Raw genomic sequence first — 18636 nt, forward strand, 5'->3', positions numbered from 1 at the left:
CTTGCCCGGTAGGTGCGGTCGCGCTCCGACGGGGGCACTAATGTGCTAACGACACTGTCGGCGGGGCTTCTCCGGGTACTGCTTTGGTGGTATGCAAGGGAGTCTTGGCGGCGGTCTGCGAAAGATGGTGAATGTCACGCGGGACTCCGTGATGGCGCTGTGCGGGAGTAGGCGTTAATTCTCCTCTCCCGGGCAGACCGGAACGGAGTCAGATAGAAACTCATTTTGAGTATTAAGCGGGGTTCTTAAGGGAACTAGGTCTAAATTTCGATGTATAAAACTTTAGTGGGAAAGTTTATTGTTGAGGTTATTAGTACGGATATGAGACATTCAGAAAGTGGCTCTTTAATAGTTGGATCTAGGCGCGGGGTCTTCGTTCCGCGGTTAGGTTTCTAGCTTAGTTCCTGAGGGCGACGTGGTAGCTGCAGGTGTCCTTTGTCTTCAATCTGAAGGCATAAACACGTAAATCTATCTCGGGGTGAATTTTCACCGATGTAGATGTCCCTCGGGGCATCTGCATCGGTGGCATCTCTGCGGGGCTTGGACTGAAAGCTGTGTGGCACAATCAGTTTGAGGGCGAGAAGATGTCCTCCGTTAAAGCCACTACTGGCTAGGAACGGAGGGGGTGGTGTAGAGACCAGACACGCTACGAGGTGGGATCTTCTCTCCTCGGGGGGGAATCGAGATGTGGGAAACTATTCCCAAGATATGTGGTTTATTGAAAACCAACCACCAAAGAACACCGGTATCCATGATCTAGTATTCTATCCGAATAAAAGCAACTGCCTTTATTAGGATTTGGACCTGATAACTTCGACTTTGAAATCAGCTGATTAATAACGGCGAGTTTGCCATTAGATTAACCCGGTGGGTTTTTTAAATTTTATTTATTTTTGATAAGATTTATCTATTTATGTTATTTTTAGTTGATGATCACAAAGCAGTGAAACTGAATGTAACAAATAACAGAGAATGATAAATCTACGAAAAAATAATATTATAATTATTTTTTGTTAATTTTTCCCGCGATTTGGCCAGGGTGGACTTTATTAAAATTTTTATCTGGCCTTCTTGTTTTTTTTTCTTTTTCAGTATTATTGTACTTTTACGTTTATCGTTTCTTTCTTTCTTCCAATCATTGGATTTTAATTCATGTTTTTTTTTATTGAAAAGACCTTAAAATTTAAAAATATTTTCCTATTTTGGACTTTACATAAATCTGTTTTTCACTTTAATCTTTCGGACTTCATAGAATTAGATTAATTCAATTTTTCTATATTTAAGGAATGCGATTATTTTCTTTGCCAACCTATTTTTCTCCATTCTTGAAAGATACCCGACAAGCATTATTTTTGTTTTATTGAATCGAAAATTTTTTGTTTGTACATTCCGAATTTAATCTTTTTTTTCTTTTTCGTGGATTCTAAAATTAATTTTTAACAATGTTTTTTTAAAAATGTGTTATTTATTAAATTTTGATAGATTAATATTATTACGGTTTATATAATATACGAATCAATTTCAAAGTTCAACTAATAATCTAAAAATAAAATAACTTTTTCCCCACTCATTCATTGATTGTATTCTGTCAGTGGGGCAGGTCTTGCCATGGCTGCTCTCCACTTTTTCCTGTCCTGTGCAAGTGCTTTTGTTTTTCCCCAAAATACAAAAAAATAAATAAATAAAATACCTTAAATATAAAAGAACGAAGATTGTTATTTAGGTTACACATTACTTTCTTCCATGTTCTTTTTTATTTATAGGTTTTATTTCAGTACGTTCTTAAAAAAAATATAAAAATACCGAGTGTCACGTTCTCCCAGAACTTTCATAACCTATTCTAGTGGTAAAAATAATGGAAAACATTCATATAAACATACGTCCTAAAATGCTTTGTTTGCAAGGTATGGCTAGTGGAAGATTTCGCTCAGATTTCAACAACCCCGATGAAATTAGGTCGTACTAAAATTTTTAGGGTGTTAATTAACTAGTACAATTTGTGATTTTTTAATTTTTTTATTGACCTGAAAAATCGAATCAAATATGTCCCAGAAACGTCTCGACAGAGGTTTTTGAGAATTTTGGGGTAAAAACCAATGAATTTTGGTAAAACTTGTAAAATAACTTTGTTAAATAGATAATAAACACGAAAATTTATAAACAAAACTTCAAGAAAATTTCATTTTAAAGAAAATGGTGTATGATAAATTGAATAAAAAAGAAAAGTTATAAAAATTTGAATTTTATTTACAAACAGTGCATTACTATATTTGTCAGAAAAGAACATATTTAATCTAAGCAAAAACCAAATTCTTTTTTGGTGATGTGAAAAATTTATAAAAACAAAATTTACTGTTAAATAAATTAAAAAACTGAAAAGTACACAATTGTAAAATAAAAATTACTTGGATAATAATTGTTTTTATTAAAGACTGAAATACAATAAATTATTTGGAAAATTATTATTTCAAAGTTGGCAATAAAATAGCAACAGCTGATCTACAATGCGCAATACTGTATCAGTGTTTAAATCATACGTCCTCATATGTTAATATGAACTTGTTCTAATATTTTTACGAGTAGATTAGGTATGAAAGTACCGAGAGAACTTCGTGACACACTCTGTAAAACACTTAAAATTTTGTTTTTTTATTTCTCAGCTATTTTAGTTTGTAACTTCGTGTGTTTAAAAACATCAGTGTGAATTAAAACCTACAAATTTATTTACAAGTAATCAGTAAATTGTAGAAAAAAAAACAAATAATTTGTATGATAAATTAAAACAGATTACTCACTTTTTATATTGTATCCTTGTATTATTGGAAACATTTACCCGAGCACCATCTTTATACCATTGTATTGCTGGAAGTGGATTACCTTTACAACGGCAGACTAACCGTAATCGGGACCTCTCTTTTATTTTTACATCTTCTAATCCCCAAACGCCAACTGGTCGAACTGTAACAAAAATAAAAACAAAAAATATATAAAAACAAAATCATAATTTTTATGTACGTATTTCAATACTTCTGTAAATTTATTTTAGTAAAATCTATTATAAATAAATTAAATTATTATTTATATATATTTATTTATTTTTCTGATCTCCTTGGCAGCGTTGTAGTGTATCGGCATTTCATCCGGAGGTCCCGGGTTTAAATCCCCATCAGGCATGTTATTTCTAATACACTACAAATTAAAATTTTTATATTCCCATATACAGGCTTCTTTATAAGCTTCCTTGGTGAATTAACTCATCAGTCAAAAAAAAGAAGATTTTTAACATCTCTAAAATTAAAATTTACATCTTTTTTATTTTAACACTAAAATTACTTAGAAATCAGAATATTTAACAGTAAGTTTAAAGGATAGTTTGAAAGAATGTTATTAAATTTTCGTATAAAAATAACAAAAAGGTTTTCTTAAGAAAATTATTTCAACTTTTGTTTACAATAAATAATATGATTCACATTTTCATCAACGTGATTTTCATCCCATTACATTTAAAAGATTTTTTTCTAGTGGTTTCAAATTAAAGAAAAAAGATACGTATAGATTTATATAAAATATATTTTTTTAATTAAGTAATATTGCAAAAAAAAATCGTAGAAAATCTTTAGGTAGAAAAATTAAAAATAAAGATAAAGTAACTATATATCAGCTTTTAATTGTAAAATAAAAAGTTCTACGGCCTGATAATGAAGTAAATTTTGATAATACCTGATAAGTGACAGTAAATGTGAACTTGCAGCACGTTTATTATATTTTAACTAAACCATTAAAAATCAGATAATCTTAGCTTATTTTTTTTACAGTTTTCCATTTCATTAAACATTATTTTATGAAGTTTATCCACAAATAGTGTGAACTTGAAATAATTCAAGAGCATTAAATAAATTGTATTAAAGGAAACCTTTTAAAAAACATCGTTTGACTAAAAAATACCAAATAATTTAAAGAATATTAATAATAATATTAACTATCTCTAAACAAAAATATAAAATACATTAAATCATAATATTTGTTACTACTGTTATAATTTGTGAGAGTAAAAAATCTTTAAATAAAGTAGGAATAAACGTAAAATATCTAATATTAATTATTAAAAAGTAATTTTTATCATTCGTTTCTTTTTCGTTATCTTCGTTAATTACTTATACCAAGATATCTCTTTCTTCAGAACATTTGTTTTTAATAAAAAAAAACATTCTCACGTTAGCAAATATATCTATTAAAGTATGTAATGATGATTACAGCAAAAAAAAAAACAGTTAAGTAATAAAATTAGTTTTTAATAAATGAATTACATTATATTCCTTGAAGCAATTTTATAAAATAATTAAAATGATATTTTATCAAAGATTTATTAAAGCAAAATTCTATTTAAATTATTTATATTAAAGCGAAAATACCATTTAATAGAAACTTTGGTTTCTTCCTTATTTGTAAAAAAAATAAAGCCTTTCTAAACAATATGTTCATCGCTTCAGCTTTAAAATCGTCACAGATTTAACAAAAGATTTTTAGTTTCTGAAGCCCTAACTATTTTGGAGTCAGAAAACCACTGATTTTCAGAGCACAACGCACTAAATACGTTCGATTAATGAGTAGACCTTACACACAAGTATCAAGTTTCAATTCACTCACTGCATAAGCGCTCATGAAAATACACCGCTAGACAAGAAAGAAGTTATGTTGTCTCCTGTCGTCCTTATATTGAGCGTAACTCAAGAACGGTTTGATCAATCTTCATAAAAGTTTCGAATACATTACTACTACACCATATCTAAATATCAAGGGAATTGATTTGGTATTTTTGGAGATTTTGAGCCATAAAATGTTATACGTAGGCCTAACCTAAGAAAACCCGAATTTAAGTGAATGGTATTTTCGTACTCATAACTTAAAATGTAAAGAAAATTCATTTTCACCCCCCCCCCCATTCATACCTGTGACCGAAAGCTATACCGTATTTTTTTTCAAAACGTCGGTATTAAATAAATTTGTTTACTAACAAACTTATAGCTGTACTTTTATATATGTACACATACACAGACACACATAGAGTGATTAGCCAAAAATAAGAAAAAAAAAATCATATAAACATAGGTCAGAAAACAGTTCCTTAGCGAGATTCGGCTCGCGAAATATTTAACTCTACTTTCTGCTCTCTCTATGAAATTAAATCGCACGAAAATTCTTGGGGTGCAAATCTAGGCGTAAATTTGGTGTTTTGATCTAAAACATTGTCATCTGCAAACGATACAATTGTGATATCCTCTGGAGTAGGGAGGTCCGCTTTGAAGACCGAATATAGAACCGGCACCAGAACTGAGCCCTGAGGGACACCCGACCCAGTATCAAAGAATACAGACAGGTTTCGATTGTATTTCACCTGAGAAAAATGTCCGTCGAGGTAGCTATGTAGGAACAAGTAAGTAATTGAGGAAGGTTCCTTTTCAATTTATTGAGTAGGCTAGGAATCTCTGAACGTTCATCAAAGGCTTCAGCACAACCAAAAGGAATTAATACATCTTTTCTTCGAGGCACTCGTTGATAACGTTGAAAATCTTGTATGTGTGTTCGATGGTTGACTGACCTTGTCTGAAGCCGAAGTGATGGTCAGGAATAACATATCCTTTCTCCAAAATCGGCCATAATTTCAGAAGTAATATCTAGTTCAAATACCTTCTTCGGTCGAAGGAACAGGCTTATTGGCTTGTATGAAGCTACATTCATGATTCGGATTACCGGTTTCGGGACCATTACTATCTACGACAACTTCCATCCGTCGGGAAACTTGTAGTTCAAAGATTCCATGTAGCTGGTGCAGCGAACGGATTGAGGCGACGGTCGGCCGCGTGCATTAGTTCAAAGATTCCATAAAAAATGTGTTACATTCTGGATGGCCGTGAATGGAAGCATAAAAAGTATTTTATTAGTTATCAATTAATAATTTGGAGTTTTCTTTGAATTTCCTCCTCTGCAGATTACTCGCAGAACTTCTGCTGACGAAAAAGGTTTTACAGGATGACTCGTAGGAATTGGGCTACTCGAAAATTCAATTATTTCTTCCTCGCCAATCCGTCGTATGTCAAATGCTGAAAGACCTTCTCAAGAAGCCTGCCGGATACACCACTTTCTCACTATCGCTTCAAGCTCACGATCTACCCAACGTTTTCAAAGGTGAGAACGATGCTAAAATTCTTCGTGGCCTTCCATAGTGACTAATCCTTTTGCAAAGAGGAGATTCTCAAAGAAGTTGCTAAATGTCTCGTTTATAATAGACCGTTTTAAAAACATACATTTTGAAAAATCTTTAATATGGGTCCTGTTATTATAAATCTGTATTTATCAGTTTTTGTAACAAAAAATAACGAACGATCTTCTGGTATATCGCTTGAAAAAACTTACAATCTAATCGGGAGTTTATTGAGAAATAATTAGACTATATAATATAAATTTAACTGATCGATTTTTACACTTTATAAAATGTATTAGCAATTAAGTATTATATACAGTCTCATTCTATTTTTAAACCTTTTATGAGAGTATCGTTGGCATTGTTTCAATTATACATGAAGTCAAAGTACCTTTCGATTGCCCATTTTATCACCCCCACAGTTTCTTTAATAATAATTATAATTATAATGGTTAATTTCGTCATTTTAAAATTAGTTTCTTTACATTTTTTTGTTTGAATTAACCTGCATATGAATTCCTATTCTGAACGAAAATTTTTATCTACGTACATAATAAATTTACGTGTATATTTCAGTGAATTTTAGTTGAATAAAATTAAATATTTTATTTTTTTTTAAATTACTATTAATGAATAAATAATTAACTTATTTTTTTATCACACATAATATTTTATCAGCAGAGAGACGCTGTAACATTAAAGATTATAACATACAGTCTAATTAGTTATACTGAAAAGAAAGAGTCTGTATTACTCAACAAATGATTTCATAATGTAACTGCCCATTAACTTCCTTAATAAAAATAGTTGTAGTAATAATAATAATAATAATAGGGCAAATAAGTATGTCGCAATAACATGCTAAGAAATTTAACATAGTAAATACTATGTTAAGGATTGTGTTAGCTATTTAAATTGTACTGGAATTTTAGAAAAATCATTAATAAATTGTTGGCAGTTTTCAGTATATACTCGTATACATAAAATATTTTCTGAAATATAAATACAGTATATCACAATTAAAAAATTCAATTCGTTATAAACTTTACTAAATACTCGTAAGATAACTTTTCAAAAAAATTACGTCACGAAATTTTGATTAATTAAAGTAATGGATTCTGTTAAACGGATAAAATATCTTTAAAAAATAAATTTTTGTGATTAATTCTCAATTGTAAAATAACTATTTATTCTGTAACTGTAAGGCGATTAAAAGAAAACGGCCATTAAATATTTTACCACTTCTTGCCCAATAAAAATATAAAATGAAATGGAAAAAATAGTGAAGGAATAAAAATTAGCATAGAAGTTTATTCTTATACAGACCTTCAAGAACCAACGAATCCATAGCATGATCTATAACGATGGTAGTAGTTTTATGGGATAAAGAAATAGAAAATTTCGATTTTTGAAATTATCTTTAATAGTTTTATTAAAAAAACAATCTTAATGTAGTTGTGAAGCTTATAAAATTATACTTAATTTGTTTTTTATATATTTCTTTTAACATAAAACTGGTTAATGAGTTTGGGAAAAACTAATTTAAAAAAAATTTAAACATTCATTTTTTTGATCATTCTAATTTTCGTTTAGGCCATTTTATCTCCCATTATAAACTGTATAATACTTGAAAATGCTTTTTCACGCAAATACTTTGTTAATAAAAAACAAAAAAAAAGAATCTTTCAGAAATTATAGTTTTCTTTTTGAGGTTTGGTTTACATATCACATAAAAATGGTTTCATATTCTTTTTTTTCGCGGATAATTTGTTTTTTAGTTTATAACATAAATACCAGAAATCTGATACCAATTAATTTTCGATTATGGATCGTTTCGTATTGCAAACTAAATTCCGGTCTCCGTAGTGGAGAAGTAGCATTTCGGCCTTTCATTTGGAGGTCCTAGATTCAAATCCCAGTTAAGCATGGAATTTTTCATACGCAGCAAAATTTCCAATTCATATTCCTTTTCACAAACTTCGAAATTATATGGTAAATTAATCGTTCAAAAAATAAAGAATTTCACTCTTATTTCAACATACATCGTATCCTTTTACATAATTTTATTAAAATGCCAGATTCTTACCTTGTGCGATTCTTGGAAACAAATTTTTTCATACAGTCAGTATTTTTGTTTTTGTTTATCCATATTTAAAAAAAATAGTAAAATTAAAAATGTTAAAACAAAAACTTATTAACGATAAAACCGATTTTAAAATAATTCATAAAACGTTAGAAAATTGTCATTTATAATTAGCTAAATTGATAACGAAATATAATTTAAAAATTATTTATCTTAAGTATTTCACGGATTTCTTTAAGTTGAACTTTAAAGAATAATTGAAAAACCTTAACTTTTTAATTTTCAGTAAAAATCAAGTTTTATTTCATTATGAAAAACAATGAAACTTGGTTTTAAAAAAATGTGTATAATAAATTCGTCCAAAAATTTATCTTGCAACGTTTATAAATTACTCTGTATTTTTTTTAAAGAAAATACTTTTTATTTACAATTGGGTGCCCATACTCTATACAAGTGTATATATATATATATATATATATATATATATATATAATGTAAAATATTTTCAATTAAGGATGCCGATTGGTGATTAAAAAAAATGGTACGGTAAGAGGGATGGTATATAAGGAAAACTGGTAAGAGGGGGGTATTGATGTTTATAACGGGACAATCAGACTTCTGATTGACGCATTGCGTCATTAAATATAGTAGGTGTACCTCACCAACCATGAACACTGAAAAGGAGATATAGCCTATTGGACCATTTTGGACAGACTTCTTTCTAGACTCGACATTCCACTTACATACCAACATTTTTTTTTCTTTTAAGACCAGTGGTGTACACAATAGCTTTTACGAATAAGGAAACTGATGAGGAATTCCCAAATGAAGTCTGCGCCTCCACGTATCTTGAATTTCAAAAACCCCTTTCCTATAGTATAACAATACCAACCTAATGTTTAACTCGTTTATTTTTGCACATAAGAATTTAAAAATTGTAGTATTTCGACGATTTCCAACACTTAATATAATCACTTTGTTTTTAAATAGATAAATTTATTTTCTTAGCATACTATCGTCTTTAATTTAGAACATTTTATGGAACGATGTCGTTCTAATATGTCACTCATAATTATTTTTATTAATGTAATTATCTTAGAATTAGAAAATTATTTAATTAACTTAACATATTTGTGATTTTCTTTTTTTTTTATTAATACTTCGTACAAATATGTACACCTGTTAAAAATATTATATCTCTTAAAAATAAGATATGTTAATTTTTACATTTTAAAATTTCTGAATGACTTTTTATGTTGATCTAATATATAAATGCGAAAGTTTGTGGCGGTTCAGTCCGTTTGTAACAATATCACGCGAAAACCAACCTAATGATTACTTTCAAATTCTCAGGATACATTTATGTTATCCCATGGAAGATCGAGGCTCTAGACCCCCGTTGTGGAAGAATTTTCCTCTTGGACGAGAAGTTTTTGATTTCGTTTTTCGATGGAAAAGTAATAGACTATGTGTTTCTAATAACATATCCGATTATCAGCTCTCTACCTTACCCCTTTCCGATATATATATGGTATTCTAGGGTATAGGGAACCATAAGGATTATTTTCGTTCACATCGGAAGCTTCTACGTCAATAACGAGGGAAACGTTGGAGGAAAAAGAGCTTTTTAGGCTTCAATTGTTATTTATCAGTATTAATCTCACAGCCATGAGAGAATAACGAACACTGCTAGGGTCCAGCTTGACGGTAAGGGCGAGCAAAACGAAATCTGACCGGCTACTTTTATATAAAACAGTCAGTTTTTCTACTTTTTTCCCGAATGCAAAAAAATTTAGACATGATAGAAACATTTAATTTGAACAACATATTTACTACTGGATACAATTAGAAAAATATCGTGAAATGTTTTTTTTTCAATTAGGAAAATCTTTCTTTTAGCATGATTTTATGCTAATTTCAAAATATAACTTATTTAATGTTCCAAAAGGTTACATTTAATATAAAATAAAAATATATACACTTGACTTAATTTTAATGCATAAAAACCAACCTCTGTTTTTTTGTTTTTTACAGTCGTATCAACAATCATAGTCATCAGCGACTAAAAAACACTGTCATTTAGTATTATATAAAACAACAAAAATAAACAATAAAGAATAGACATAGACTAGTAACAACAATAAATACAAAATAAAATATCACACAAAAATTACTAAATCGTATTCTTCATTCTTGTAGGAGAGGAACCGCAACAGACGTTTTACAACTTCGGTCTGGTTTAATAGAAATTTCATATCCGAACCCAGGTCTAAATTTTGTCGGATGGTTCAAAAGATTAGGCAATCAAAGAGCAGATGGTGCCAAGTTGATGAGCGTGGTGTGTCCATTCTTTAGCAGAGTTAAGATGACTTGGTTTCTTCTGTTGCTCGAGGAAAGAGGTTTCTCGATCACATTTTCCCAGATGTTTTTTTTTTATTCATTCGAATTAAGATCGATTTGTATTCAAAAATCTTTTATTAATGTGAGTGGTAATAATATTTAATTTCATTAGGTTAGTAATATATCACTGCTTCAGTTATCGCGTGACTTAGATACTAAAAAAAAGAGATGATTAGATATTTATAACGTCGTGAACATCTTTCATGGTTTGATAAATATCATTCATGTTGGTGAGAAAATTGACAGATGTGATAAAAACCTATTTATTACGACCAGAAATGGACTTGAAAACAGGTCAGAGTGAATGTAACAGATTAGTCAGTTCTATTTATTTTTTGATACAAGAATAAAATTAAAATTTAAAACGGTTTAAAAACGAGAGTGATAAATGAAGATTTTTGCTGAAGAGTATTTTAATAAATTCATTTTTTTTTTTAGAATATTTTAACAAAATATTGTAAATATCATGTAGGAGCTATTTCGTTGGAGGATGTGTGAAAGATATTGTATAGAATTAAATGAAAACATATTATTTAATAGTTACCGTAAAATATGACGTGGGTTATATATACACTTTATTAATAAATATTATAATACTTGTTTAAAGAAAAACCACAAATGCAAGAAAAAAATTATTCAATTTCATTTTTAGTAGCCTAAGGTTAAATAAATGTTTTCTAAGTATGAAAAGATTAAAAAGTAAATAAATAAATAATGTTTTATACAGACCACCAACAAGTAACAGTTTATTTAATCGTATATTGGTTTACAAAATATTTTTGTATAATACACAAATTATATACACAGATATTCAAGAAGCGGGAATGTGTGTGTAACCAGATATTAATGAAATCTTTTTTTGTATTGTTTGTAAATATTGCTTAGTTATCATTTTTATTTTTTTTAAAGCATGTATTATTTCTTCAACATTTTTTACTAAAAAGCATAGAAGATACATGCACTTTATTTACACTTTTATTAAAAAGTTTTACCTAATCGTATATTTATATATTTTTAATATTATATTTTAAGCCTTGACATTAATTAATTATTTGTTTTTTATCTAATTTTAATTTCTTTTCCAATATTATCTTTTAGAGCTAGTTTTTAATTACTTGCTATTTATATATAATTCTGTTATACATCTCAATCTTAACTTGGGTTTACAATTATTAAAATAATAACATAAAAGAGTTGTCAAAATGTCTTGACTTTGCTATTATTATTATTTTTTAATATCACAGGAAAACGGATATTTTTTTTTTTTTTGTAATTGTCGAACCATTAGTAATTATATAAAAACTTAATCCTTAATAAAATAATTTTGTGTATTTTATCTCCCATTTAGTAATTCATTTTAAATTATTACTTACAAAACAATTTTTAACGGCTCAGTTTTTCTTTTAAAAGACTATTATAAAATACAACTAAGGAAAAGTATTGCTATACTTTCTGTAGGTGAAAAAACACCCATCAAAATATTTTTTTTTAATTCAGAGAATCATAAAACTTTGTGATCGATGTAAATTATTCTTTACTCAAAAAAAAAAAAAAAAAAAAATAGTTAAACCAAATTCATAAATAACAAAGCTAACTGTAGGTTGTTTTTTAAGCACGGCTTACACACAACTTAATTCAATATATTTATCATTTTATTTAAATATGATTATTTAAATATTTAATTCAATGATTCTAACTGAAGCGCGGCGCATACCGTATGGCGGTACTAGTAGCGACGGTCGGCACTAACTAAACTAGTTTAAACATGCATAGAATAAATTTTGCTTGTACGGTCGGCAGACTGATATAGCTACGAGGCTTAACGCACCAGGTACCGAGTAAACCGGGTGAATCGAGTTCGAGAATAGGCCAGCGTTATTTTTTTACACTTTAAATATTATACATTTATTTGATTCTACTGCTCAACTGTAACGTCACAACATAACAGTAATTTAGAGCATTTTTTTGGGGTGGGGTAACTTTGCAAAAAATTTTAATTACAAATATGACCTTAATTAGGCGAAAACTCGAGATATTGAGGTTACCTTATTTTACAACCTCACCCCGGTGACCTTTTATGTTGAAAATGTAATGGCATCAGTGCTCCATATATAGAAGTAATCTGACCAACTTTGGTCAAAATCGGTACATTAGTTCGGATTAACATCCGAAAAATTTCCATTCGAATTTTTTGAGATCCGAAAGTGTCAAAACATCAAGATCTTGTGAAAACCACGTATGCCCAACTTGGACCGATTACAATACTTTCCCTTCTAGAGCTACAGTTTTGCTATAGCGCTATCTAGACGGGAAAGTAAAAATACCTATCAATATTTTTTTGGAAATCATTAAGTTTTTGTTTAATTTGATATCAATTTCAGTTCTATGTGGGGAGTACGGATCGTTGATATTTGTGGCAGGACGTTCATGTTTCATTAATTCTAAGACAATACAAACGATAGCTTATAGGATGATAGCTTATAGGACAATATATAAGATAGCTTATGGCTCCTAAAGCCATGAAGGCTTTAGGAGATCCTGGTAAGGTCTCACAGTTCGAAGGCTATGAGCCTTTTAACTGAAAATATAAGAAGACTCTTCACAGAAAAGTCGTTTCTCACATTACGGAGTGCTATAGAAGGTAATAAAATATCAATGATAAATAATGCTCCTTATTTTACTATTATTTTTAATTAAATCAACTTTTAAATTTTCCAGCAGTAAAATCTCTCCCATTTCGGAAGATCGATAAAAAAATGGCAACTCTTTAAAATTAAAAAAATTACCTAGAAATATTGAGGGACATACATGTTCCCATAATACATGGGAACATGTATGGTTCACGTCATGTGACTCAGGATAGATAATTTTTTGTAGATACGATGACGAATTTCAAATTGTAATGTTGACAAAGGATTGAAAAGTATTAATTTATACCAGTTTTTTATATTTTATTTCTAATCAAATTACATTTCTAATCAAATTAAAAATTAGACAAAATTAAAAATAGGAAATACTTTCTTTTATTTAAAAAGGGGTAAAAATCCAAATAAAATTTAAGAGACTAAAGTAAATTTCTGCAAACGTGGAATTCACATAAAAAAGAGTTGTAAATTACACAAATAAATGTTTCCCCTTAAAAAGACGTTATAATTTAATTAGATAATAGAAAGTGGATTTTTTATTCCTACATACAAAATTTATTTATTTTTTTTAGATTAAAAAATATGCTTCGCAAATCGTGCTTCTAGTTCTTACAGTTTTTACTTCTGTATTTTCAATTGAAATAATCAGTACGTAATGAAAGATTCATGTAAAGAAGATTATACTTTCAATACTTAGTAATTTTGTCTTACGAAGGGCATCGTAGATTGTTAACAGTAATTTTATGTAATGAAGGGCATTGTAAATTATTGTTAATAATTTCCCTCCATTTTATAAGATAAAATATAGAAAAAACAAATCATATAATATAAATTTACAATCAGTTGATTTATCTTGATGTTATTATCTACATAAGGTCGTACAGAGTATTACCCTACTACTGTAATTGGTAATCTAATTATTTATTTCTTCCTCATTTATTCACAGTGTTTATAAAATTATTCTTATGATTTTTACGTTGATTTCATCTAATTTCTTTTATAACCGTTTCAAAAAGCAACTAGGGTTTCCGCTGTTTTCAAAGAGAAAAAAAAAGATTTATAAAAAATAAATACAAAAATTTTAATTATGAAACTTAAGTTGGAATTTTATTAAATTGTTTTATTATGGAGAATGAATATTTTTCCAAAATTTTAAAGATATTAACTTAAAATATGGTTCAAACGACTATAATAAAATTTTAACGCATTATTGTTGATTGAAGATCGGATGCCGTATTTTAAAAATTAATTTAAAACAAGTTGACAACGTAGTTATAATGCTTTCCTAGCATTGGTTATTTATTCTCATATACAACAGAAAGTAAATTATTGATTTATAAATTCGTTTTGAAGGCTGTTTGACTTATGGGCTTGAATTGTAGGTTACAGCGTGCAACTCCAGTATTGATATACTTGAACGTTACCAAACAAAAACACTGCGGAAAATGCTCAATATACCCTGTTACATAAGTAATAGCCTTATACAGGGTCTGGCATATAAACCTGACAATTTTTGAGGGATAATAATTAAGCTGTGTTTCGTACTATTAAAACATTTAATTTATCAAATTAAAGATCAATTTTTGCAATTACTTAGAGTTTTTTTTATTTGAATATTATGTCGTCCAAATGTTTTCCATTAATCCTCACACACTCACTTAACCTCATTCTAAAATTTGACATTTCTCGCTCAATCATCACTTGTGGAACCGCTTCAATTTCTCGTTGAATGGCCTCCTTGAGTTCTGCAATTGACTGTGGTCGACTACTGAAGACTTCATGTTTGAGATACCCCCGCATAAAAAAATCACGAACAGCCAGATCAGGTGAACACGCTGGCCATAGTATGTCGCCAAATCGGGAAATCAAACGTCCAGGAAAGTTTTCTCACAGAACATCCATTCCGAATCTCGGCCTATGGACGGTGGCACCATCCTGTTGAAACCAAATTTCATGTCCTTGAAAGTCATTCAGTTTCGGTCACAGAAATTCATTCAACATATCTACGTAACGATGAGATGTTACTGTTACTCTGCGATTTAACTCCTCAAAAAAATACGGGCCAATTATGCCGAACTTTGTAACCGCACACCACACTGTAACATATTGACTGTGAAGTGGTTTTTCAGGAATTTTCCGTGGATAATGCGAAGCCCAATAACGATAATTTTGTTTATTCACAAATCCTGACAGATGAAAATGCGCCTCGTCACTTAAAAGAATAACGGCATCCTGGTGGACATTTTCAAGGATGACCTCGTAAGTTGCTTTGCGAGACGCCCAATCATTTGCATTAAGTTGCTGCATTAACATCATCTTATACGGATGGAATTTCAGGTCGGCATGAAGAATTCGTCGTACACTTCGATCAGAAATGGCTAGAGCAGCAGCATGTCTCGCTGCTGAACGTCGTGGGGTCTCCACGACGTTAACCTTACAGCGTTAATGTTTTCAGGCGTTCTTACAGTCCGTTTTCGTCCTGTCGGTTTGTTTTTTAAGCGGACGATGTGTTCCTAAAATTCCTCACCCACAACAATATCGTATTCCTACTAGGAACAGACGCTTGTCGATTTAAATTGAAATGACTGCGATATAAACGCTGTGATACAATAACCGAGTCATTATTTTTAAAATAGGCTTCAATCACAAACGCTCGTTATTCATCCGACCACGAGATACTGGCTACTGAAATAGCATGAATAGACCTGTCGATGTACAACACTCCCGCCTTCTCATTGACAGTGGTGCCAACATAACAATTACTACAAAATCGTCAGATTTATATGCCGTACCCGTTATTTAATGATCTTAAGTTGCGAATCGTTCGGCAGGAAATATCTTTGGTCACCCTATAATATCAAAATCGTTTGAATAGACACCCGAATTATTTGGCGGTCAATTTATTAGATATCATCATCAGTGATTTTTCAAGATTGCTGAGTAACAACATTATTTGTTTGCCTTATCATTTCAGTTAGGTGACTTTATGGTCTGGCCGTACGGAGTGCTCTTCTATTTTATTATTAAGTTAGAAGACGCTGTGGCATCTTAATGTTAGTTCGAATAGATCTTATTTAATTATTGTTCAACTGTCTTGTTGAACAGATTGTTAAGTTGCTGTGTCATTATATAAAAAAAAGGAAATAATTATACATGAAAAAATTCCTTAAAATTTTTTTTGGGGGGTAATAATGATGAAATTGTATTGTAGAATTATCAGTTTACTTTTAAATAACCAAAAAAAAAAAATGTTTAATTCAACAAATCGGTTTTTTTCTGCTCCCTTACTTCCAAGAAACTTTTCTTGTAATCGACTTTTACATCAACATAGACAATTATCGATATAGATGATATCTATCTATGTAGATAAGTACATTAATTTTGATTAAACAAGTTCTAGGTTGTTTTTTTTGCGTTTTTTTAATTTTTTATTTATGATTTATATCGTAGTGAGAATAGTGAGGTTTGAGCTGTTGTAAACATTCCTGAGGTCACAAGAAAGCTACAATTAAAATTTCGTAATGAACAATAATTTCGTTATCTGGAAAAAAACGAAAAAGAAGTTGTATTTTTATTTAGTAGTGAGATATCCTATTGAGATATTTAAGATATTCACCATTTTTCCAATGTGGCCAACTTCTTTCGTTTTTAATAGAAACCCACCAATCTTTTTTACATTTTCGGAACGAAGAGTTTATTCTACGAGATTTTTAATCTTCAACATATTTTCCTAGACGTAAACGTTCAGCAGATATACACTTCATCTCCAGTTTTATCTATCGACAATATATAATACTGTATAATATATTTTTCGATGAGTGAAATTTACCTAGATTTTAAGGAATGATTGTGATTGATTTTAAGGAATGATTGTAATAATTAAATTATTCATCAATAGTACTTTTTTAAGAAATACTATTTAATTTTCTTATAAAAGATAATGTCTCAAGAGTAATAATATTTTTTTTTCTTTTTATTAATTAATATCCTTATTTCGATAATTGCAATAAAAAAGAAATTCTCAGTTTCATTAAATTAATAATTTATTTTCAGAAATTCAAATAAAACATAAATACTTCCTAAATGAGTGAAATTATTATTTTTTGCATATATTTACTAGAATAACAACATTAATGCAGAATTTAGGCCACTTATTTAAAATTTAACCAAAATAATGAAATATTACGAAAATCCATTGAAACAATAACATCAAAGCGTAAAATTACAACACACTAAACTTAGGTTCAACTAATTTTGAACGCTCCTGAAAGGTTGCGTTTATAGAGAAAACGTAGAAGAATAATGTTAAAATTAAGTATTTTAACAAAAGATGTTATGAAAATTAGCCCTTTTTTTAAAAAATAAATATGAAGTTTACTGTCGTATTAGAAAAATTACGGAGATTCAAACATTCTAACGTGGTATTACGAATTCGGTCACAAAAATCGAGGAAAAGTTCTCTAATTAAAGTTCTTCATAACGTTCCTTTCTTTTTCCTGTTTAGCCTCCGGTAATTACCATTCAGATAATGCTTCAGAGGATGAATGAGGATGATATGTATGAGTGTAAATGAAGTGTAGTCTTGTACATTCTCAGTTCGACCATTCCTGAGATGTGTGATTAATTGAAACCCAACCACCAAAGAACACCGGTATCCACGATCTAGTATTCAAGTCTGTGTAAAAATAGCTGGCTTTAGTAGGACTTGAATTCTGGAACTCTTAACTTCCATATCAGCTGATTTGGGAAGACGCGTTCACCACTAGACCAAGTGGTTACCAACCTACCGGGTTAGGTTAGGATTAAGAAAAATTGGAACGTTATCAACACCGGGGTGGTCTAGTGGTGAACGCGTCTTCCCAAATCAGCTGATATGGAAGTCGAGAGTTCCAGCGTTCAAGTCCTAGTAAAGTCAGTTATTTTAAAACGGATTTGAATACTAGGATACCGGTGTTCTTTCGTGGTTGGGTTTCAATTAACAACACACCACAGGAACGGTCGAACTGAGACTGTACAAGTATTTAATTTACACTGATACATATCATCCTCTGAAGTATTATCTGAAAGGTAATTATCGGAGGCTAAACAGGAATAAGAAAGAAGTTTATGTAATCCTAATAGTGGCTCACTAAACATAAACATTCTGCACAACAGACATATTAGTAGTGTTCATGATAAACAAACGAGGTAATAAAATCAAACCCTGGGGAACGCCTGTATCAATAGATGAAGACACTTGCATTTTGGACCATTAATTAGAATCATATGTAAGTAAGGATAACTTATTATGTTTAAAATTTAAACAT

The 18636-nt window shown here is 29.8% G+C and overlaps 1 protein-coding gene across 1 annotated transcript in view; it reads right to left on the reverse strand.

Moving 5' to 3' along the window:
* vn (membrane-bound neuregulin protein vein) overlaps positions 1 to 18636 on the reverse strand; it is a 374159-nt gene that overhangs the window by 89189 nt on the left and 266334 nt on the right. The window contains exon 2 of the mRNA XM_075377295.1: positions 2796 to 2958. Coding sequence (XP_075233410.1) covers positions 2796 to 2958 — 163 coding nt within the window. The remainder of the gene's footprint in view (positions 1 to 2795; positions 2959 to 18636) is intronic.

The sequence above is a fragment of the Lycorma delicatula genome, chromosome 10 (assembly GCF_047948215.1).
Source record: "Lycorma delicatula isolate Av1 chromosome 10, ASM4794821v1, whole genome shotgun sequence".
In the NCBI taxonomy this organism is placed as follows: Eukaryota; Metazoa; Arthropoda; class Insecta; order Hemiptera; family Fulgoridae; genus Lycorma; species Lycorma delicatula.